The sequence below is a fragment of the Cupressus sempervirens genome, chromosome 6, assembly GCF_028749045.1.
Source record: "Cupressus sempervirens isolate cs-2001-9-10 chromosome 6, ASM2874904v1, whole genome shotgun sequence".
Lineage (NCBI taxonomy): Eukaryota > Viridiplantae > Streptophyta > Pinopsida > Cupressales > Cupressaceae > Cupressus > Cupressus sempervirens.
The window spans coordinates 506,939,187-506,963,793 of NC_143123.1; the positions used below are offsets into that span (position 1 = coordinate 506,939,187).

At 39.3% G+C, this 24,607-nt stretch overlaps 1 protein-coding gene and 1 long non-coding RNA gene across 5 annotated transcripts in view; one reads left to right on the forward strand and one right to left on the reverse strand.

The window, feature by feature from the left end:
* The window catches only part of LOC149553251 (HIPL1 protein), a 98,627-nt gene extending 75,212 nt beyond the window's left edge, over positions 1 to 23,415 (forward strand). The window contains exons 5-7 of the mRNA XM_089788713.1: positions 20,715 to 20,893; positions 22,275 to 22,516; positions 22,869 to 23,415. Coding sequence (XP_089644839.1) covers positions 20,715 to 20,893; positions 22,275 to 22,516; positions 22,869 to 23,274 — 827 coding nt within the window. The 3' untranslated portion in view covers positions 23,275 to 23,415. The remainder of the gene's footprint in view (positions 1 to 20,714; positions 20,894 to 22,274; positions 22,517 to 22,868) is intronic.
* The window catches only part of LOC149553252 (uncharacterized), a 93,871-nt gene extending 69,569 nt beyond the window's left edge, over positions 1 to 24,302 (reverse strand). The window contains exon 1 of one of the 4 annotated variants that reach the window (XR_016353057.1): positions 24,030 to 24,301. This is a non-coding gene — a long non-coding RNA (uncharacterized LOC149553252). Of the gene's footprint in view, positions 1 to 24,029 lie in introns of all 4 variants that reach the window. The other 3 variants (XR_016353058.1, XR_016353055.1, XR_016353056.1) reach the window with 3 other exon arrangements.
* Positions 24,303 to 24,607: the final 305 nt, after the last annotated feature.

Here is a 24,607-nt window from a genome sequence, read left to right on the forward strand (position 1 = left end):
AGGCAATGTAAGCTTCTGATTATTGCAGCATGGAATAGAAATCTAGGGAGGCTCACTCCTAAAACTAGCAAACTTGCGTGTGGGTGGGCTCTTCATCAAATGGATTTGGCAATGTTTCTTGTGAGTGGGCATTTCACTCGTGTGTCGTTTTGCAAGAAGGGAGGGCTGCTCTGTCTAAAACCAGCAAATTTTCTCCTTGAAGGCTCTTGTGCTTCAGCTGCTTGCACTTAAGCAAGCTCAAGCCTTGTCTATTCTTCTGCAATAGCAAAGCTTTTGTCAAGGCCCCTCTCAAACAAAGCTTGAATGAGGGCCTGATTATCTAGTTCCTATTGTTGAGCAGAGGCCTGACAAGAATAATCTTCTTCATCCTACCCCTGTTGAACCTCCATTTGTTGCATTTGGGGTTGCTCAACCCCATATCCCAAGGCATCCACTATAGCCTATAACCTTAGAGCCAAGGCCATAGTTTCATCATCTAAAGATGTTTGGTCTAGTGGAACAGGGGTCAGAGGAGAATATGCATATTGAATATGATGGTCATAACTAGGTTGTGGCTAAGACTGATATTGATAGAGAGAGGGATAAGGAATAGCATTCTTGTGATATGGGGGAGAATAATAAGGATTTCTATGATATGGGTCCATGATTGGAACTTCATAAAAGATCAAAGATGATCTTTACTATACTAGCACTGGGTCTTCTTGAAACCAATAGATTTGCACTTAGGGTCGCCATGGTGTTTAATAAAATGCCTCCAAAGGCTGATGGCACCAGAATAAGACCCAAATTCTAAGTGAATGGATTTTGAAATGGCTACCAACAGACTTGAGTAGCTGAATTTGTCTGTCCCATTAGGCGTGCCAAAAACTATGGTATGATTGGTGGATGCACTAGAAACTGATTTGAATCTTTAATATTTGTCCCACCGGGCGTGCCAAAATTTGTTGACACAAAAGTCTACAACCCTGCCCGACGTGTTATCCCCAGGCGACCTTGTGTAATATAGAAACAACCTCCAAATGTGGCACTTGCATTTTCAGTTCAAATCTCTATAGAAGGTTGGCTTCCTTACAATCAGGGTGCACCTACACTACCACTTGAGAGGAAAAGGGAGAAGGAATGTATGGAAGTAAATTGCTGAAATGAAAAGGGTGATGCACCAGATTGAAACTCGGTTACAACTCTGCTTGTAGATACACATGACATTAACAAAAGGCCCCAAAAGTGACAGATCTCAACTCTAGCTTACCTTCTAAGGGCTCATAAGCAGGTTTAAACAAATGAATTGTTGCAAGGAAAGAGCTATTCACATTACCACATTCATGAGAAGATTAACACAAGGCGAAACATACACAAGACAATCAAATGGCAAGAAGAGGAAACATGGATTTCTATTAATGCAAGGCAGAACAAGATATTTACAATTGTAGAGCATAACCAGCTGCAAGAGAACAAGAGAACCCTTTGAAAATATTTACATCTACCTTTTACAGAGTTCAGGCATAACTCGAATTTAACTTTAAGTTCAAATCCCAACCAAGGTGGAGTTAAGAGTTGTAGGGAGCAATAACTAAAGAATCCGATGGAAATCTTATCATGAATTGCAACCTTGTTGTTGGAAGTGGTAGGAAGGGAAAAAACAATGCACCCACCCACAAAGATCAAATCCCAATGATCTAATCATTACATGCAGTAAAGAGGCATGGATTGCAATGGCGTCATGCAAACAAGGCCAAAATATCACTATGCATTAAAGAAATGGTCCTTGTGACATGTCATGGCCACAAGAGATCAATTCACGCGACTATCAAAAAATGTAGGATGGGATAACACATAGTGTTAACCACCTGCATAAGATACAGAGTTGACCCATGTGGAAAAAGATCTGATTTGCCCCCAAAAATGGTGGACCATCAATGTAGATCTTTCATTTGAAATGGATGGCCCAAATGCTGCAAGAATCTCCCCAACAAAAGATTAAAACACAACCGTTGATCAAGATGAGCCTTTAATTCAAATGGAAGGTTGAGATGCAGCAAGGAAACCCCTAATGAGCGATTAAGACACCACCGCTGATGGAGATAGCTTTAAATCTAACGGCTACCGTATCTTTGCAAAAAGGCAAGAGCAATAATGTGAAAATGCGAGAGCTGTTGGATTTAAAGCAACTTGGCAAAAGAGAAACACAAATAACACAAAATGTTAACCTAGCGATTTAGCGTGTTAACCCTTAGTAAAGAATACAACCCATTGAAGACCTCTCAGATCGGTTATCAGTAATGGGGTGAATGGGGGCAAAAATTGCCAACATTCTTGGTGACTCAACGGGGATGCTTGCCTACTAAGCATAGATCAGTGACCTTAAGCAATCCATTGGGCATAGAGTTACCAAGAGAATGATGCATAATCCCACCTGCAACTTCACAAAACTGCAACTAACAAAAATAAAAAAAGCTTCGAGGAGCTCCGCAAAAGGGAACAATTGTACACATGCAACTCTTGGAAAGATGGAAAGACCTAATCTACTATGTACAAGTATTTATAATTAAAAAACGTCAAACAAAGCCATCGACCGGCTTGTTAGTAGCTACCCTTCCTTACAAGTTGATTCTTCCTTTCATGCATGTGGGCAACCGAAAATAGCAACGAGCATAATAAAAAAACTATTGCATATAGTTATTTCCCAATGCTGAAAACAAAGAAGCTCCCTAGCACTGGGACATTGTCTTCTTGAGCAAGACATACTTGCTCCTTGTGATCTTCACCCTCATGCTCTAGAATGAACATGACCAGAGACAACATGTTGATTTGTTGCAGAGCTAGGTGTCTGATGGGGCATCCTCTTAATGGCTACGGGTTTGGACAATCACCCTTGACCATGTTTTGCTCTGCAATGGTAGCATAAAACTGGTTTAGAAATGACTCCTCCTTTTGTTGTGAAGAAAACATCTCCACTTCTTCCATGATGCTCATGAGCCACCTTCGCGGGAGCTACAGGTATAGTGTCAAGCCTTGAGCAAAAATCTGTTATGATGCTAGAAAAATCATCCTCCAACTCATTACTTGTGTTTGTCTTTTCTTCTTCCTTCTACTCGTGCTTGTCTTTCGGTTGGAACTCACAATTTTTCCTTTCTTCTCCTTGCAGCAGATCTGATCTTTCTTCCCCGTCTGAAGCTTGATCAGCTATCTTTGGTTCCTCATGAGTAGGAACCACCTCATCCCCCTCTATCTCTTTCTTCTCCATTGGCAGCTACTCAACATTAAGCTGAGGCAGTGTAAGCTCCTGATTATTGCAACATGGAATGGAAATTTGGGGAGGCTCACTCCTTCTAAAGCTAGCAAATTTGCATTTGGGTGGCTCTTCTTTAGATGGATTTCGCAATGTTGCTTGTGAGTGGGCCATTGGCTCTTGTGTGTTGTTTTGTAGGATAGAAGAGTTGCTCTATCTAAAGCTAGCAAATTTTCTCCTTGAAGGGTCTTGTGCTTCAATTGCTTACACTTGAGAAAGCTCAAGCTTTGTCTCTTCTTCTGCAATAACAAACCTTTTGTCAAGGTCCCCGTCAAACTGAGCCTAAATGAGGACTTGATTCTCTGGTTCCTGTTGTTGAGGAGAGGCCTGACAAGAATAATCTTATTCATACTACCCCTATTGAGTTTGCTGCATTTAGGGTTGGTCAACCCTATATCCCTAGGCATCCACTATAGCCTATAACCTTAGAGCCAAGGCCACAATTTCATCATCTGAAGATGTTTGGTGTGGAGCAAGGGTGGGAGGAGAATATGCATATTGGATATGTTGACCATAATTAGGTTGTGGCTAAGATTGATATTGATAGAAAGAGGGATGAGGAATAGCATTCTCATGATATTGGGGAGAATAATATGGATTTCTATGATAAGGGTTCATGATTGAAACTTCATAGAAGATGCAAAATATAAAAAAACCTTGAAAATCATAAAAGATCGGAGATGATCTTTACTATACCAACACTGGGTCTTCTTGAAACTAGTAGATTTGCACTTAGAGTCGCCATGGTGTTCAATGGAATACCTCCAAAGGCTGATGGCACCAAGAATAAGACCCAAATTCTAAGTGAATGGATTTTGAAATGGGTACTAGAGAACTTGAGTAGCTGAATTTGTTTGTCCCATTGGGCATTACCAAAATTTGTGGTATGACTATAGGAGGTACTGGAAACTAATTTGAATCTTGAATATTTGTCCCACCGAGCATGCCAAAAAATGTTGACACAAAAGTCTACACCCCTGCCCGATGTGTTATCCCCAAGCGACTTTGTGTAACATGAAAACGACCTCCAAGTGTGGACCTTGTGCTTTGAGGTTGAATTTCCAGAGAAAGCCAGGTTCCTTACAATTAGGGTGCACCTACAATACCACTTGAGAGGAAAATGGACAATGAATGCATGAAAATAAATTTCTGAAATGAAAGGTGGTGATGCACCAGATTGAAACTTGGTTACAACTTTGCCTATGGATGCACATGACATTAACAAAAGGCCCCAAAAGTCACAGATCTCAACTCTAAGTTACCTTCTAAGGGCTCATATGTAGGCTTGAACAAATGAAATGTTGCAAGGAAAGAGCTATTCACATTACAACAGTCATGAGCAGATTAGCACAACATACAGATTTAAAAGGTAAAGTAGAAACATTCAAAATAAGGCAAAACATGCACAAGATAGTCAAATGACAAGAAGATAATGCAAGGCAAAACAAGAAATTTACAATTGCAGAGCATAAGCAGCTGCAAGAGAAACCAGCGAACCCTTTGAAAATATTTACAACTGCCTTTTAAAGAGTTCAGGTATAACTCAAATTTAAATTAAAGTTCAAACCCCAACCAAGGTGGAGTTAATAGTTGTTGCGAGCAATAACTGAAGAATCAAATCAAAATCTGATCATGAAGTGCAACCTTGCTATTGGAAGTGACAGAAAGGTCAATAAAATGCGCACAGCTATAAAAGATCAAATCCCCAAAGATTTGATCATTACATGCAGTAAAGAAGGCATGGGGTGCAATGGCGCCATGCAAACAAAGCTTTAAATGTCGCTCTACATTAAAGAAATGATCCTTGTGATGTGTCATGGCCACAAGGGATCAATTCACATGGCTGTCAAAAAACGCAGGATGGGATAACACGCAGTGCTAACAACCCACGTAAAATATAGGGTTGACCCTCATGGAAAAATATCTGATTTGCCACAAAAAATGGTGGACAATCGATGCAGATCTTCCATTTGAAATGGACTGTCCAAATGCTGCAAGAATCTCCCCAACAAAAGATTAAAACACAACCGTTGATCAAAATGAGCCTTTATTTCAAATGGACGGCTAAGATGCAACAAGGAACTTCCCAATGAGCGATTAAGACACTGTCACTGATGGAGACAACTTTAAATCTAAAGATTGCCGCATCTTTGCAAAAAGGCAAGAGTAGTAATGCAAAAATGCGAGAGCCGTTGGATTTAAAGCAACTCAGCAAAAGCGAAATACAGATAACACGAAATGTTAACTTCGCTATTTAGCGTGTTAACCAGCAATAAAGAATACAGCCCATTGAAAACCTCTCAGATCGGTTATCAGTGATGGGCTGAATGGGGGTAAAAATAACCAACAGTAAGCACAAAGCTATTTTTATTTTAATAATAATTTCTTTTGGCATTATATTAAATTTTGATTCCTTTTGGTGCCAATCCGTTTTGATCACAAACCTTCTATACTATTTATTTTTGGTCAAATTCAAATGAAGGAAATCTCCACCATAGAAGGCATCTTATTAAGAATAGGAGTTTTCTTTAAATTCACATATTGAGCTAGGATTGAAGGACAAAGCCCTTTGAATACTTCAATCCCAGCAGTCCCATTCTTCAGTTGGGAGCTCCCTTCATTCCTCTAGGTGGCATCGCCATCATACAACTACTACGAATAGACCATTGCTTCCTCAATTCATACCAGGTGAATGGCCAGCGCAGGTGGAACCACTAGAGGTGGGGTTGCAGGAGTCAGTTTTGGCGGCAACAACTGAGTGGAGAGCTCTACCCTATGAGGTTAGGGACGTCTTCCCTCTTCCCCAGTATTGTGCACAGCATAGAGATACAACTAGGTTCACGGAAGATCATGGTTATAGACCACCATAGCAGTAGTAGAACTATGACCCCAATAGAGCTACTGGGAAGATCACATTGGCTACATATAATGGCTCAGGAGATTAGAGTGCACGAGCTTGGGTTCACAAGCTGGATATATATCTTTCATTACAACCCATGCCTGAGCGTGAGGCTATTCAGTTTGCTATGTTGCATCTAGAGGGGATTGCCTATGATTGGTGGCACCATGGATTGGTTACCCAAGATCACACCTTAATACATTCCTATGCTGAGTTCACTGAGCGACTCATTACACAGTTTGACCATAAGGATACAAAACTTTACTATAGAGAGTTGGCTCATCTAAGACAAACTGGTCATGAGAAGCTTATATTAATGAGTTCCAGAGCATTGCAGTTATTGTACCTAATATGCCCCAGAAGCGTAGTGTGATGCTATTCATTGAGGGATTATAGAATAGGCTTAAGGGATTGGTTTGTGCTTTCCAGCCGGCCACTCTTAAGGATGCTATTGATGTGACATTGAGATTGGACACCACTCCTACCCCTTATCAGACTGATAAGAAACCATCGACAAATATACAAGCACCACAGAGGCCTCCTTTACAGTCTAAGGACGCGCCACCTCCACCTACCAAAGTAGACCTGGATTCTAGAAATGAACTAAGGAGGAGGAAATTATGTTTTTCTTGTAAGGAGCCATGGGTACCAGGACATAGGTGCCTTGGGCAAGAAAAGGCACATCTTATTGAGGTCATGTCAAATTAGATGATGAGGAGGTTTGGAATATAAATGACAAGGATGATGGTGTCCAAATTGAGCTCGAAGATGCTGAGGTAGCAGTCGCAACACATGGGACTATGGTTACATTGTCAGGTGCACCGATGATTCACCTCTTCTACATCTCGGGTATGATCCATGGGCATCCTGTGTATTGTTTGGTGAACAGTAGGTCTACACATAATTTTATAAATACAGGAATGGTAGACCAATGCGGTTTGCAAGCACAAAATTTTCCAGGAATCGATGTGACTGTGGCCAATGGTCTTACTCTGCAATGCGTCAAGGGTATCCCACAATTGAGCATAGGCATGAAGGGATACACCTTGATAGATGACTTTTACATGTGTGATCTAGGGGGCATGGATGTAGTTTTGGGTGTACAGTGGTTGCAATATTTGGGGAGATACAACCAAGATTTCAGGAAGAGACAATTGGAGTTTATGGTTGGGAGAAGGAAGATCGTGCTCAAGGCATGCCCACTTCCGTCTCAGGGTGGATCAGCTAGGGGTATGATTACTGATCAGGACTCGGATAGTAACAATGATTTGATCATAACCCCATGTCCCTCAGTATCTCAACACACAGGAGCGGGTGCCTTAGATTTGCCACGAAGATTGTATGAGGTTTGGGACGGGTTGGATAACAGGACTGTTTTGGGACCGGCTATTGGTCTAAATTCTAACTAGAGGACAAGATGGCCATTTGTTTGGATTCTTGGGCGTGAGGGTATTCAGGGGTGGATACTCTACTATGACGATGTGATCTACTTCACTTCTACACCTTACAGTGGGGAGTATATTTGTCCTGATGAGTCACTTCAAGTTTGGGGTCAATCAGTGTTTTGTATTTGGATTGCTTGGGATAGTGGAGGATTAGTCTAGTATTGCTTGTGGGCAAGCATCTCCGAGAGGGGAGGACTGTAATGTCCCCTCTTTTAGCTCTATCTAGCAAGACGTGGGAGTTAGCCTATCGGGGAGTCTCGTAGGCTGGCAGTGGTGTTTAGAGACTTAGGGTAAATAGTGTTTGAATCTGGAGTTTCAAACAGTAGGAGGGCAGTTGAGAGCAGTTCCTTAATTGTAGGAATTTCCTACATTTTAGGAAGTGCAGATGGGTTATAGTCTTGAGTCTCTACGAGATCATTCTATGGTTTCAGTTTTGGGAGATTCAGAGATGTTCCTATTTTTTAGGAGTATCCCTAATTTTGAGGGATGAGACTGTCAGTTATTTCAGATTATCCAGCATCAGTCACAAGAGGTGACGAGTTCAGTTTCACCTTGTAGAGGTGTTTTGGCTATCAGTTCGCTATTTGGAAAATATTTTAATATATTTAAATATTCTCCTAAGTTAGCATTTTAATAATTTTAATAAGGCTAAGTTATAGCCATTTTGGAGTAATTAGGGGTTTTTTGGCCTCATCTAGGTGAATATCCCTTGGTGTAATAGCTCGTTGGAAAGGTCTTGAACTTTTCTAAATATTTCTCTTTTGACTCAGAGCAATTCGGTGAACGGATTTCTTTCTATTGGGAAAAAGGTCATTTTTTGGATACTTGACCACTTTAAAAATGAGAAATATATTATTTTATAACCCATGACATGGAGACACTTTTAGGGTTCGAGTTAAGTTTGGTGGGTTATAATGAGGTAAAAGACAAAGCTCAAAGACATTATTGACATATTACATCTTGGATTTGTGTTTTGGGCTCTGGTTGAGCTTTTAGCATTTGGGACGCCAACCCCACTTGCCTTGCCTATTTGGGACGTAGCCCCCAAAACAGTGGTTTGGATTCTTGCAGTCAAAAGCATCTTGGAGATTGTGATTTTTTCTTCTAGGGAACGTAGTACTGAGTCAAAGCTTTAGCTGGGGTTTGGGCATTTTACCCACATGTGGGCACTTTGCAACTGTACGACTGTGCCTGGCAGCCATATTCTTTCCCACATGCAACATTTGAGAGTTGGATTCTGGCCGTAGTTTCCTTCTGGGCTCATATTTCACCTTCATGCCTTCAGGTTAGCTTTATTCTTGGTTGTAACCATCTGGATATTATTGTAAATCTTCATCTGGTTACATATTAGGCGTATATTCACAAAATCTACTTGAAACGACTTTGCTTTAAATCTATTTGGAATACATTTTTAGAACTGGTTCATGTTATTATACTTCTATTATTACTTATTAAAAAATCATCAAAAATATGCAACAATCAAACCCTTCTGCAACTTCTATAGCTCTGCAAGAAACTTTTAATAAATAGGGAAAACAAATTTAAAAATTTAAAATTACAGAAGATCAGCAGAAAAGATTCATCAGGGATCTTTCATCTCGAGGGCTAACAAAGGGTTTAAAGGGATCTTAGTGTGTTTTGGCCTAGTCATCTCCAGTTTGGGCCAAAACGAAGTTGATTTACTCAGTCTCAGGCATACTTACTATTTTTAGTAAGTCAGTAGGATACAGGGAGGCTAGTTTTGGTGATTGAATTTGATACTCTGTAGCGAGAGCTTTCTGACGAGCTATCACTCGTGCTATTGAGAGTCCAATAGCAAATATATTATCATGCCTGAAGTATTATTAAGTAACAATTAATTTAGTTGTAAAATATTAGTGTTACTTTAATATTAAATTTTATCAGAATGTGTACAAATCAAAAGGGGCGCCTAAGGGAGACATAAGTGATTATTTTAATATGTTTTATATTGCACATCTTTTATCCCAAATTGCTCATGTAAGTGGTATCAATCCTTGGAGAAAGAATAAAAGGGAGTGTGAGTAGCTTCATTCAGCAAGTTGAATATGAGAAGAAATCAATGCATGAGTTGCAGATCCGTTTTTGGCATTAGAGGACATCTATCCTCTCATGTGACATTCTAGACGTCATTCCCCTGGGGTTTGGCCTTTGGAATTCATTGCTATCAACTTCATCTCAAGTAAATTAGAGTGCATTTCCAGCTACAATCGAGTTCCTGTAGCAAGTTACTGTAGCTGCCCGAGTTACTATAGCAGCTGCGTTACTGTAGTAGACGTATCACTGTAGCAGTCGTGTTACCATAGCAGCATGCCACTGTAGCAACTGCATCACTATAGCAGTTACATATTATTTGCAGCAGGTCAATGCAAGGGCCATGCCCTCAACTATTTGATGTAAACAATGTTTGTTCTGATTAATAGATGGAGTATTCAGTAAGACAGCTTTGCACTTGTTTATTAATTTTGGAAATCAATATAAATATAGTGTGTTGGTTATTTCTACGATATATGTTATGTTTTTTCAATTCCTATATTTATGTTACATGCCAAACACAACACAATACAGACAAACCTTTTTGAGCCATAAGGGTTAGAGAACATAACGGGAAATTAGAGACTACAAGCTAAGTTTTTGATAAAATTACCATTTAGTTGTGAATACTTATAAGTAGATTTTGGGGGTATCCATTATAGTAATACCAGAGCTTTAAGTCCTACCATCTTGTGGAAGCCTTATAGGGAATTTGGAACAGACGGATAGAGGGAAATGTGTTTGATGAAATGTTAAAACACTAAAGTTAGAAATAAAACAGGTTAAGAATGTATGTTTGAGCATGCGACAAAGGCCATTAATTTCTGCCATAACAGAGCAAGACAACAACGACTCAGACTCAAAGAGCGAGCAATCTAGTTCATCCGTACAGGTGGACATAGAATCCAATCATATAGACATAGAGGAGATATTCTTTGAACAAGACAGCAATATGGGTGACCGAGATGACAAGAATACAAGACTAGGCGAGGCAGGAATGTTGGTCCAGATCAGGAGGAGGTAATGTTCAGACAATCACTGGGTACATTAGAGGAGGGGCAGCCTATGCAACAGGAGCAGAAGAGGCGAATGGATATGATATTGCAGCTTATGGCTAGACAGATAGGCATCAATATTAATCCAGGTGATGCAAACAATGGAAATGGGGGCAATGATAATAATGGAGGCCGAAGCAACAACAATGGTCCTGAGAATAACATTAATGTTAATAAAAATAGACGTGGCAACAATAGGAATGAGGCTGATAACTTTAGACACATTGCACGCCTAGCTCGGACAACGAGCTCGAGACCTCCTCTACCCACCTTCCCACACAGAGATCCGATTCAACCAGTAAACGAACCGCAGATTATTGAGTTACAAGACTAGTTCAAGAGGGACTGAGAGGCTGGTGGACCGGAGTTTCAAGTAGATATTTCCCTCAAAGATATTATATGGACTTAAGGATGAGGCACATGCCTATAGCAGGAAGGAGGAATCAGAACTTTGAGCTGAGAAAGAAAGTTGTAAAACTTTCTTTACCTTACTATCTTGTCTTGGGATGTGTCCAGACCGTTGTTGGGTCGGCCTTTCTATTTTATAATGTTTTAGAATGTTCTGTAAGCCATTTTGGCAAGTATAAATAGGGTGTTTAAGCTTAGAGTTAGGTAGTGATTTGGGAGCAACAATTTGAGAGGAGCGATTTTGGGAGTAGCCGAAAGGGCGAATTTTCTTGAGTCTGTGGATAGAGCGCCAAATGTAAGGCAATTTACAGCAGGATTGTGATGGAATTGTGAGTGTGTGGACAGAGCTCCAAATGTGAGGCAGTTTACATTTGGATCTTGGATAAAGTTGGAGAAGAGCTAGGGCTGCGGCTTGAGAACCAAAGAATAGCTTGGTGGACCTGAGGGTACAAGTGTGGATTCTTCTTGGTGTTCTTATCTAGTTGTGGATCTGGACTAGCTAGGGTTTGGATTGGATCTTGAGGGATCTTGTAGAACTGTTATTGTATTTGGCCCTAACTCGGAAGGCCTTACAGCAGGGCATATTGCATGTAAACAATTATTTTATAATAAAGAGTTGTGATTTGGTATCAAATCTTGCATTGTTGTTATCTTGTGTTGTGTTTCCGTTGTGTGGTTATATTGTTGGGCACTAGGGCATCTCCTTTTGGGAATTCTCCTGCCTTGCACTGCATCACCAAACCACTCATGATTATCCCCTATCGTCATCCTAAGAAACACAAGGATGAGCTAGAGAAGGAAATTAAGGACCTATTGGAGATGGGGCACATTAGGTCTAGCAAAAGCCCTTTTACTTCAGCAGTAGTTCTAGTGAAGAAGGATGGGACGATGTGCATGTTGTTTACCGTAGGGCAAATAGATTAATGCATACAGACAATGAACAAGAACAACATAACTCTTTTTATTATTCGCATATGCCAAAGATATTACATTATGCTTATGATGATGATTACAATGATTTCCCATGATGTACATATACCGTTTTGAAGAACCTTCCCGAAGGGGTCCATCGGCTACATAATAAATAATTACCATCTGTCGGCTACACAATATCTACCGACGACATCAATCTGTCGGCTACAGAATTTCTACCAATGACATCAACCCGTCAGCTACACAATTTCTACCGACGACATCATCCCCTCCAAAAGAAAAAGTCATCTCCGACCGACAATTACAAAATATCCGAGACAAATTAACAAACAAAATACATTAACTGACTAACTACAACAAGATAGATCTATTTCTATCACATCACTTTCACATTCGTCCCGTGCCTGCACCAAACTGGTCTCCAACCCACGTTGCATCTATAGCCTCTGCTAACACAATACTGGTTCCTTCGCTAACCTTGATAGCCACCTGTGCTACTTTCTCTACTTCCAACTCCTGGGTACCCTAAGCCAAGTGTCGTTGTACTGCCTTCAACTGGATGATCAGCTCTTCCCGAGCTCTTTATACATCCACCAAGACAGCTTCACGTCCAACACCTACTCCAAGTGCCTCAAAGCGTAACATCCCTCTTGAAAGGCTTGCTCCGATGCTCTCTCCACCTCTGGCACACTATGCCTGCAGCAGCTCTAGGTCTCATCAATCGGTCACATTTCTCACGACTGATAACCGCACCAACTGGGGGTCTAAGCGGGGTTGAGGGGTAGCACCCCTGCCGCCAAGACCAAATTAGCACTCTGAAACCCACACAAAACTGCATGGAACACACTATTTTTTTTATTTTCTTCCGACCCCACACTCTTTCTGGCAACCGCTTATGTTTATGTCTTTCCCTTCCCCTCGGCATCATACATTATTCATTCTGAACATTTCTGAGTTTTTTTTTTTTTTTGGCTCCTTCCTTTGCCCATCATGAACCCAATCAATGAAAACATTCTATGATATTCTGTCTGTCCAAAGCTACCTCGACTGCTCTTTCCCATACTTCGTCCATCCCAAATCAAAACCCTAACCTCCGAACCCCACTCCTTTTCACTCGGACCCCAACAAAAACCAACAACATAAGAAAACCCCACAAAATGTTGATCAAACGATGATCTGGAATGCTCAAACTGCACGTATCGATACAACAAATTCAATAAACTACAAACCAGGGGTACTAAGAACCGCATCCAAGTTCAAGATCCTTAAATCCTCAATCGTTCCTCTTCCTCAAAATGAATTGCATGCATGATGGTCGTTTCTTCCTCTTGCACATGGATGTTCTGGTCTTTATCAGCGTGCTGAATCACAAAGCTGCCATTTGTTCCATCCACGGGAGATTATAACACAAGCCGCGTAAATTTACATGCTGTAGTCACATTGACATCCTCGAGGATATCAAACGCTGTCTGTGGAAACATAAAGTATAACCCACGGAGATCCAAAGCTCAGTCCACAAAAAGCTCACCACAGGTAAAGGTGTTCGTGGACACACGCCTGCGAGTGAAGATGTCATCGGTAGAAATTGTCTAGTCGACAACAGGTGGAACAACTTGTCCTCCATCTACCAATCAAAAAGCCCATTCATGGATTCTACATCATCTTCTGAGCAACCTTCCAACTTGAGGACACCCTCTTCATTTTGCTCCATTTGCCATCTTCCTTCATCCATTCCCTTCAACTCTTCTAACTCTAATCCTAAGGATGATGCGAACTCCTCTCTTACCAATTGTGTTCTCAAATCAATGACAAATTTTCTCCCTCCACTCTCCATGAACAACATGTTTCTTTTCCAATTATGATTCACCTTAGCATTAATGAGCCACCACTCCTGAAGATAGCATCAAAGTCCTTTTTCAATGGTATTACCACAAATTAAAGTCTCAATCAGCTTGTGTACCAATCATTAACTACTTGCCATTAAAGTCTCAATCAGCTTAATGTCATGCTAATTAACATCCACCAAATTAATCCTTGGTAGCCACAACATCGACTTTACCAACTTTTTCCATGGACATCCTTGGGCAGCATGTTCACCCTTGATCCTCCATTGACAATGGTGTTAGTGAGAATAATTCCCAAGATAGCCATCTCCAACACCATGAGGTGTCACCTATAATTTATCGCAAGTAACATTGGGTCCACCTAAGGGCTGATCGAAATTTTTCAGCTACAACATAGATGATGGTTGTTCTGCCATCATCTCCTTTTCAATGTTGGCCTTAGCCTCTCATAGCTTCTCTTTGTCTATACAAGGGTTTGGTTATGGGCCTTCTTCACCTATGCCCTCATGACCACTAAAACCCCCTATTCTCTTGTAGAAGTTCAATAGGTTCACTCCTGGTCTTGGGCAGTATGCATCCTTGTGGTCACCAAGACAACACCACTAGCAAAGGTGTTGGGGGCTATCCTCCTTCTAGCGGGCCCGAGCAAAGTGTCGCCATTGATTACAAGCATGACATTGAATCATTGGTTGGCCTTTGGTATCGAACTATATACAACTTTTGTTCTTGTTGTTTTTATTATTATTGTTGCTTTTGACGCCCCTTTTGTTATTTTGGTATCCACCAGACGATGTACTTGTGTTGGGCGATTGTTGTGAGGTGGTTGTGGCAGTGACCATCGATGGATGCTCCTGTGCAAAGACTACTTGTGCACTTTGCGTCTTCATATTGTATGGGTACTCCATGGTGGAGTATCCCATCATCTGACAAATTTTGCAGAAGGCCTTTTTGGGGCATGTGCCTTTCATGTGGGTGTTTTCTTTAGAATACATGCACCATAAATCTTCTTTCATCTTCTTGTTGTTGCCCTTCATAACTTTAAATCCCTTCATTATCCTATGAATATCCTTCTAGAATGCATGCAACTTCTTCTCCTCTTTGTCAATGCTACTACCTTCAGAGAAATCATCATCGGACTTGTGTTTCTTTTGTGATTTCTTGCTCTACCTTTCTATGTCCATAGCATAATTATATGCATCCATAGATGACGTTGGAGGCACAACCTTCATTGTCTTTCTCAAGGAGGGTTTCAATCCCTCCACAAACCAGCACTTCAATCCACATGTTGGTTATTCTCTATTTTTCCTAGTAACTCCTTAAGTCATCGATTGTATGTTTGCACTTTCCTATTTTCCTTGCTTCGTACTATAGATTTCTATGACAATCTCATTGTCATCACAAAGTACTTTAAATTCTTCTTGGAATTCCCTCTTTAAGTCAGTCCACAAGACTACCTTGGTTTTGTCAACTTTGGCAAAACCAATTGATGGCCACCCCCTATAGTGTTGCTGAAAATTAGCACCCATTCGTCATGATCAGTCTGGCCATTGGCTGACCAAATTGCCTCACATATTCTGTAGTGTCATAAGACATTCTGATCCATCGCCCGTAAATTTCGATAACTTTTGGTTCTTTGACATTGTAGACTAGTTTTATGTACCACCATGAGTATCAGGTTTGAATAGAATGACTCAAGTTTGGTACACTTGACCCAAACAAATTGTTCTGACTATAGAACCCCTATGTCCTCTCAACACCCTTGGCCATGACTGTGACTCTCACCCATTTTTCTTTTTCCAAGGTGTAGTCCTCCAACCTCCAACCCCCTTGACTTCCTTCGATGTAGTTAAGCCCACAAAGGTCTCTACTTCCTAGTGGTGTAAGTGTGAGATGTCCAACCAACGTTGAGTATCCTCAATCAATTCAAATACCCCATCACCTTCTACCACTCCATCTACATAGGCACCCGTATTGGCACTGCTCACTTCATACCCTTTGGTACCGCCTTTGGCCCACTCACTCACTTCGATACTTCTTGGAATCCCTTTGGGTAACCCTTTTTCCCCTTCCAATTGTCCCTCATCAACTCTTCATAATCATCTCCAAACTGCTCGTTCCTCTAACCTCAACACTTTCAAAATGGCCTCCTACTCATCTCCTTGCTCCCTTTGGATATGATTTCGATCTTTATTCAACGTTATTGGCATTATTTATTCCTTTTATAGGGGTTGAGGATGTATTGCCTTCTTTGGCTCTCGTCACACTCCTCTTTCCTTCAAGTGTTTTCCTCGTACCACTATAGGATTTGTTGACAATGATTTTCTCTACTATCTTCTTTTCATGAGTTACGAAGGGAAAAGAAGTGTTGTGCCAATAGCATTGGTAAGTGGTACATCAAACGGTACACTGTTGGACTCACCTCTAGTGAATTCCACACCCCACTTGTGAGAACTTCCTCCCACATTACTTCCCTTTGGATGTAAGTTTCAATCGATGCTTGCAATATGTTTGCACGGCTTACCATTAATGCTCTTTCTCATTCAAACAATTCTTTGTTTTTTTTATTGTTACTTGTACCTTTGTCACTCATGGGTTGGCCCATTATATTATTCTTTCCATGTAACACTTACTGTTATTCCCACATTTGTCTAGGCAATGGTGCCAGATGTTTACCCTGTAGTGTCTACATTCAGAAAATAATAAGTGTATATGAAACATAACAATAAGCATACAAAGTGTAATTAAGAGAACTCAGAACAGAATAAGTGCATATGAAACATAACAATAAGTATACAAAGTGTAATTAGAACTCAGAAATGTTTATTTATTGCTTCTAGAATCATTACAAAGTATCTCAAAAACAATATGACCACCTCAAGACATAACACCCCATTACAACAACACAACTCAAAGGTAACTACGATGTACACAAAAAGAGGTGTCGGTGCCGACCATTGGAAACCATTGGCTAACTACTAATCCTTCAACAACAACCCTTGGTTAATTACCCAACAGAGTTCACTCCCAATCCAATGCTTAATTGTCATCCCACAAGAGAGAGATTTTTTTGCAATTGGTAGGGTTGATCATCAATCCAAGGTATCACCTTCAATCAATTTGTTATTGTTGCTGATGATCTATATGTTCCATTGGCTCCTAGTGAGAGGAGTAATTCCTGTGAATTTGTTGGATTATTCACAATTCCCCCATCTCATACTCTACTACAAGTTATGTTGACATGGATTCTAGGACTTCAACACAACAAGACATCATTGTTTCTCAGATTTGTTGTTCAAGAATGGTGTCCTTGTAAGTCAATCCAACTTGGCTTCTCATTCTTCTACTACAAATTTGGAGAGCACACTTGAGGAGGCATCAATTCTCTTTGCAAATCATTCAATCAGAGGATGATCTTGAGTCTTCTACACCTTTAGTTTCTTCCTTGATCAGGATTCTTCCTAGTCTTGATGAGACACCTTTAGAGGCACTTGATTCTTCTTACACACTTTCATTGGCAAGAGTTCTTTAGTGTCCTTTCCTCATGGGTATGGAGATTCTTCTATATGCACCATTGGATCTTCGTCTTCCCAAGGGGAGATATTGTTTGTTGTCATGGACATTTCTTTCCGCTTCTAACATGATTAAGTGCATGTGTGTGGGGGGGTGGGGGAAGGGGGGATATTGTCTCTATCTCTCTTCATTGGAGGGGTAATTGTATTGTATTCTCATGATGTATGTCATTATTGGGGTGTCGTAGAGACCTCCATTCAATGCTACATTAATTTCATATCTCTTTTTTTTAGAGGATTTTTGTCCCATGAGGTTTTCTCCTTTTCTCTGTTTGTAAGAGATTCATTCAATTGTACATGGATACCTAACATGGGCTATATGCCAGGAGCCATTATCATCATCATCATTATTATCATATGGCGTTTTCCTCTGTAAGGTGCACTTAAGAGGGGGTGTTAGAGTAATTATTTAATCTTGCTTAGATTAATTTATATTTAATCTTGCCTAAGTCAAAATTAATCTTGCTTAGAGTAATTTATATTTAATCTTGCCTAAGTTTGACTTAGGCATATTTGTTGTAATTTCATATTTCCTATGTGCATTGTTATCTATACCCGGGTACTTATCTTAACCTACCCTACCTACTCTCACACATGACAAAGCACATGTATCATTTGGTGCCCATAATTTTCCTTTGCCTCACCTATATAAACAAGCTTATACACATTGTAATATCATGGATCAATCAATAATCAAGCATTCTTTCTTGGCTTTCTTTGTGGTTGATCGTCTCCTAGTGAGATCCTGAAGGCTGCATTTTCAGTCTCATGTTTGCATCTACAACGAAATCTTGCAGGCCACTGTGTTTAGAGATTTTCCTCAGTCAAATCGCCATTTTGGTGTTTCCACCTCCACAAACAGCCTATAGACAAGATTGTAGATAGAAAAGATCACTGGATACAAGCAAAACTGAAAGTAAACAATATGCTAGTGCAAAGACGATAGATCAAGAACACAACCTAGAGAGTTACCCTCCATTCTAGACTAGAAGCAGCATGACTTGCTAGAATGAGGAATGGTGGAGACCTCTGAATTAACCAGAGCTTTGTTGAACAATAGTGTAAAATGGTGAAATAGTCAAACTGTGAAAGGATGAAATACAACGGTGGTCTATTAAAGCATGTAGAATGTCCACAAGGTGTAGAAAATGCAAGTAGAATGCCAAGAAATTTTGAAGAATGTGAGAGAGATTGACCAGATAGGGAAAATGGGGTAAAAAGGAAATTTTTAAGGGACTGGCAGTCATCTTGATTTCAATGCAAGCCCAAAGAGACATTACACTGCCAAAATCAAAAGTTTAACATCCCAATGATCAGCTTTGGTCGCAGCTATTCATAGGATGCTAGAATGGCATGTAGATGTCTCCATGGCTCACATGTGTTAGAGTGCAATCCGAACCTAACAATCGAGGAACTAGGCATGGTAAGTGGCAAGGATGTTTTGCAAATTCTGAGTAAGGTCTAAGGTTTGCAATGTCTTAATTCAGCTAAAGAGGATGGTCGTGTGATGTAAAATCACATGGGGTGCAATTTACAATGTCACAATTACTATGAACAGTAACTACTAAAAATGGTCAATCATCCAAAACTCCAGACTGATCAACCAATATCAAAACTAACACATACTAAAAATAGTAAGCCCTGGATAAGTAGTCTGAAATCACTCCAAAAAGCCTCATTCATCTGCATTAATCCATTTGAACACATTGGTAATATTGAAATACCCCTCTAATCCTACTGACATCAACCCAAAAAGCAAACACTAGTTGCACTCAAAGAGAACCAAAAAATGGGGACATTACAAATTGATTCCTCCATATTATAAAGAGAGGCCTAATAGGTATCCTTGTGAAATGAATAGGATAATAAGCTATACCATTCAAGTAGAAAGAGAAATTTCAACTACTCTAATCAATATATCATATTCGAAAACCATTTAATGAGCATCCTGCGACAGCTTCTAATTTCTTCTAGTTTGTTAAGGTAACATTCAAAGTTTTGAATGCTTATTCATTTCTGTTACCATGAATTTGGATAACCAATATCCATGTACAAAGATGAAATTATCAGTCTTGTTTGTTACAATAAACGCATGTTTTACATTCTCATTATGAACGCCACTTTTGAGGACTCTTGCCACCTTCGCCTTGTAAGCAGTTTCTATATTGAAAAGGTAGGAGGTGGAGCATTGCTTTTCTCGAACTGCAAAATCTACTTTACAAAGTCAGCCTCGTATTTCCAGCATTTCTTGAAGTTCTAATATTATTACCTGGTTATGGATTCTCATTTGTTCCCCTGTCTGAGTTCCAGAGTTACGTAGTTGTGTTTTGAATTTTAGAAATTCTACCAGGAGCTGGACCTAATGAATGTGAAGATTCTTGGTTGCAAATAATCCTTCTCTACTGAAATGAAAACATCAAATTGAAATTATTTGCTTGCATCTATGTTACCGAAGGTAATACTTTGAACAAGTTAAGGAAATACATCCATCTCTAGTGTGCGTGTATGTACAACTCATATTCTTTGCTAATGCCTATAATAAAGGAACAGAGACAATATAACATGTGAATAGTAGTTGAAAAATTCTTTGGCGGGCCATGCCAATGCAATAATTGTTGTTATCAGTGATGCAATTAGTGACTTCCACAGATTAGAGATTAGTCTTCATTTTTATTATTGGTACCAGATATTTAAAAAGTGTTATTTGGAACCTCAGTATGCATGATACATAGTTGACAAAAAGGCTATGCCTCCTTATAAGCACCACTTTTATGCATTGGAAATAGTTTTGAATATGTCAAAAAATTCTTAAAAGGTCAGTATCACCTTTTATAGCAACATCTAGCAATGATTTCTATGTTCATTTATTTGAAACTGCTGCACCTTATTTATGGCATGGTAATCATAAATTGCTCTGTTTGATTTGCAGTTTCTCTCTTAAGTTCTTAACTAGTGTATTCTGGCCCTAAGATTGCTTTTCAAAAAAAATTGTTACTCAGAAATTGAGTAGCGTAAAACGTGGAAAGAATTTCAACTGGAAATATTTGAAATAATTTGTCTTGTTCAAGGCTATGAAACTGAAAATGAAATTGCTAGTAAAAGAGAGTTTGATCTCCACATGGAATGTGCAAGTGAACATTTTTTTATTCAAGTCTCTGATGCACGGGTGTACGGTGTACCTAATTTCATCTATTTTGCTATTGATTCTTTGAACTTAAAGGTGCAGAAGAAATACGTGCAACTAACCTTTGGGGGAATTATTCTATTCCGTATAACAACCCATATGTTCAAGACGATAACTGGCAGCCAGAGATTTGGGCCCTAGGTTTGAGAAATCCTTGGCGATGCAGCTTTGATACATTGAATCCAACTTATTTTTTCTGTGCAGACGTTGGTCAGGTGCTGTAAACTTATCTTTTCCTTTTGTAATTGTTATGATTTGAACCCACGTGTTTAATAATTCCAATTCAGGCAAAATAAAGGAATCTACTGAAAACATTCTAAACTGGAAGTTATCATAAATATTTATTTGACAGCTTTTTTGGCTGTGAAGAATTGGTCTGTTGACTGAAAATAGTGACTTCACTTTTACGCCAGCGCTGGCAGGTAATAAACATTTTCAACCAATGCATGCTTCCTGTCTCAACTCAAGAGGTCTATGATATTTCCTGTGGAGAAATTAAATGCAACCTCTCAACTGTGTGATATCCAAGGCATTCATGTAAATTTAAAATAATGCATAAAAAGCAAGTTCGATTGTGTGGAAAGTTATTAAGTAGCCTGCTCCACAAAGCAATATTGAATTGTTTGTATCAGGTGAATGAAAATGGCACAAAGAAGCATCACAGTGAAACACAAATGGAGTAATGGACAACAGACAGAAGAGCGTTATGCTGGTCCTAGAATATTGTTCAGTGCCTTTATTGGAGAAAATCTGGGTGCCATAAATGCAAGCAGTATATCAGGGTTTAATAAGCCTTATTGCCATATGATGTTTTCAAATACATTTCAAACTCAGTTAAAGAAATTTCAAGATTCTGTCTCAGGAAGCTATCATTACCTTGTCGCAAAAGCAAAATTGTAGGAGCAAAATGTTTTTGGTTCTCATTTCAAATGGAATTGTCAGTGAGCAGAAGAACAAACTAATTGTGTAAGTTTATTATAAGAAGATACATAATTGAAAACTTGAATGAGAACATTGGATACGATGGAACCCATGAAATGGAAGCATATAGATTTACATTTCAGGCTGGAAATAGGTAGACAACTATGGGAAGTGGGAAATGGGGAAGCATGGGACAAAACTTGGTTTAATGTTTATGTAGGAAAAACTGAAGCCATAATGTAGAGCCGCTAAGTGGTTGTGATCCAATATTTCAAATTCTTGGGAATTTAGGGGCAAGATTTTCATAGCCTATGTTGTGGCCAAAGTTTTCATAGTGTACGTGTAGTGTGGCTTTTGGGAATAGGAATGGATCTCTATACTATGGAGAAATTCCAGGACATTAGTCTTAAATAGTAAGCTTTAGGGGATGTGTACTGAACTTGATGAAGGCCTCAAAAAGATCATTCTAAAGCATTATTAAAATTGTGTGAAACACTCATAAAAGTTCAATGAAAATTTAGATTAGCAAGATTGTGTATATGAATTGGATGATTACATATTTCTTTAGGATGAGAAAAATGATGTTAATAACTTATACATTCTTTACTGAGAATATTTGGAAATCTTAGGACCTTAATGCCTTCGATTCTAACATTGAATGACATGCATTTGCAGGAAGTATATGAGGAGGTGGATTTGATAACAAAAGGTGGGAACTATGGTTGGCGTGTCTATGAAGGATCTAATCTCTACATTCCTCCTTCATCCCCAGGAGGAAACACAAGTGCAACTTCTATACAGCCCATTCTTCCAATAATGGGTTATGATCACAATAGCGTCAATCGGCAGGAAGGATCTGCCTCTATAACTGGTGGCTATCTTTCTAGATCCAACCAAGATGCGTGCTTATATGGAAGGTATGAAGCTATGAAGTATTTTACTATCACCATGCTTCAAAAAAACATCACTCTATATTTGCTCTTAGCTTTTCACATCTTAAGAAACATGCAACTCTTGGTAGTTGACTGAACAGATCAATTTTCTCTCTGATGATGGGTGAAGATGAAGACTCTTACTTATAAAATTAGAACTAAAAATTGTCATTCCAAATAACTCAGAAAACTAATTTTATAATGTTATTCTGAAGAAACAATTCATAGGGAACAATAATTGAGTCTTCAATCATGGGTATTAGTGTTCTTTCCTCTTGTTACACTTTCTTAAATGATAAGTATACTCATTTGATCATTTTCAATTTTGTGATTGCAGGTTTTTGTATGCTGATCTCTATGCTGCAAATATGTGGGCTGGTATAGAAAATCCCATTGGCAGTGGCAACTTTAGTAGTACAGCAGTAAATTTCAACTGCTCTGCTAAATCCCCAATTCCGTGTCTGTATGCAGCTCAAACTAAATATCCCACTTTGAACTACATATTTTCATTTGGAGAGGACAACAAAAAGGATATATATGTGCTAGCCAGCAATGGGGTGTACAGAGTGGTACATCCTAGTGATTGTAATTATGTATGCAACAAAGAAAGCCTCTCTAATGTCTCACAGCCAAGTCCATCTCCAAGTCAGGTGCAGTCTCCTTCTGGGGCATATGCTACTACTGCAAAGAGCATAAATGTTTGGCTTGATGCCTTTCTTGTATTATTCATTATTCTAATTTAGAATACCGGTAGCATTCTTCGAACCATAAAAAATTGTGAAGTTAATAGTCCATTTTGGGAAAAAACAGATTCGAAGTACCAAGGGTTTTTAATTATTTCAGGAAGTGATCTCAGCTAATAATGTTCTATTTTTTTGTTGGAATTGGACATTTGCAACGTAAACCTGTTTTTTTCCCACAAACATATTTGAAAGGTGGATCCTGCTTTGGTTCAGCAGTCAAGCTTCCTTAGCTGCAAGACGACGGTAACCAACCCACTAAGTTTGTAGTTCCAACAGATTGATAATTAGCGTTTTTCTTTTTCTTGCGTACCAGTATCATTCACAGTTTTATCGCTAAGCCTTTAAGGTGCGCTCTAGCTTATGATTTTTAACTTTGTAATGTTAAATATTTTACAAGGAATTCACAAGATAGCAGGTTCATATTGTGGGATCTCATGCACCATCATTAATCCCCTTAAAACGTCTGTTTCCCACAATTAGATCACCAATTTTTCCGATGCATTCTTTGGACAGAGTGATTTAGTTAACACCTAGGTAACAGTAATTGGACACAGTAATCTTATCCTTTTCAATCAAAATCATCAAAACGTTCCTTTTGAATTACTGAAAAGCAATTTTTGGCAGCCATTTGCTCCCCTCCATTCTAGTACTATTTTCCTTTGACATTTAATTAATATTAAAAACACTCTTCCTGAACAGTAATTCATAATGCAATTTGTTCTCAATGCCGTATGTAAAGGCTAACATCTAGGTACCTCGTGGAGCTCATTTTTCCTCGTCTGAATCACCTTGTGCTCTGGAAGAGGTGGTTAGACACTCCCGTGAGAAGGAAACTATAGTGCCGCAAGGTTAGATTTTGGCGACCGGAGGGGAATCTTCGTGTACAGGTTGCTTGTGCCACTAAGTTTCTTAAATATTTTGTTCAAAAAATCAGCAGCACCATGAAAGAGTCAGAAATCTTAAGAATATATGAGATATAGAGCTTTAAAATGAATTTATCTTGGATAAATAGGTTTATTTAAGAGACTATTGAATTTGTGACCTCTTTTATAAGAGCATAAATTGTCTATCAATGAAATCTGATTGAGAATGCCTTCCTCTCCTTTTATCTATCACTAGACCCATAGGCAATGCTCTCCTCTCCTCTTGTCTACTATCAACTTTAGCGGGCAATGCTCTCCTCTCCTCTTGTCTACCACTAGACTCTAGTAGGCAATACCCTCCTCTTCTCTTATTTCCTCTTGTAAGACAAGGTGTCTCCATGTCCAACTCATGTTTTGTAATTGGTGTTTTGAAATACTTCCTTGAATATGTGCACATTCAATCAATTCAT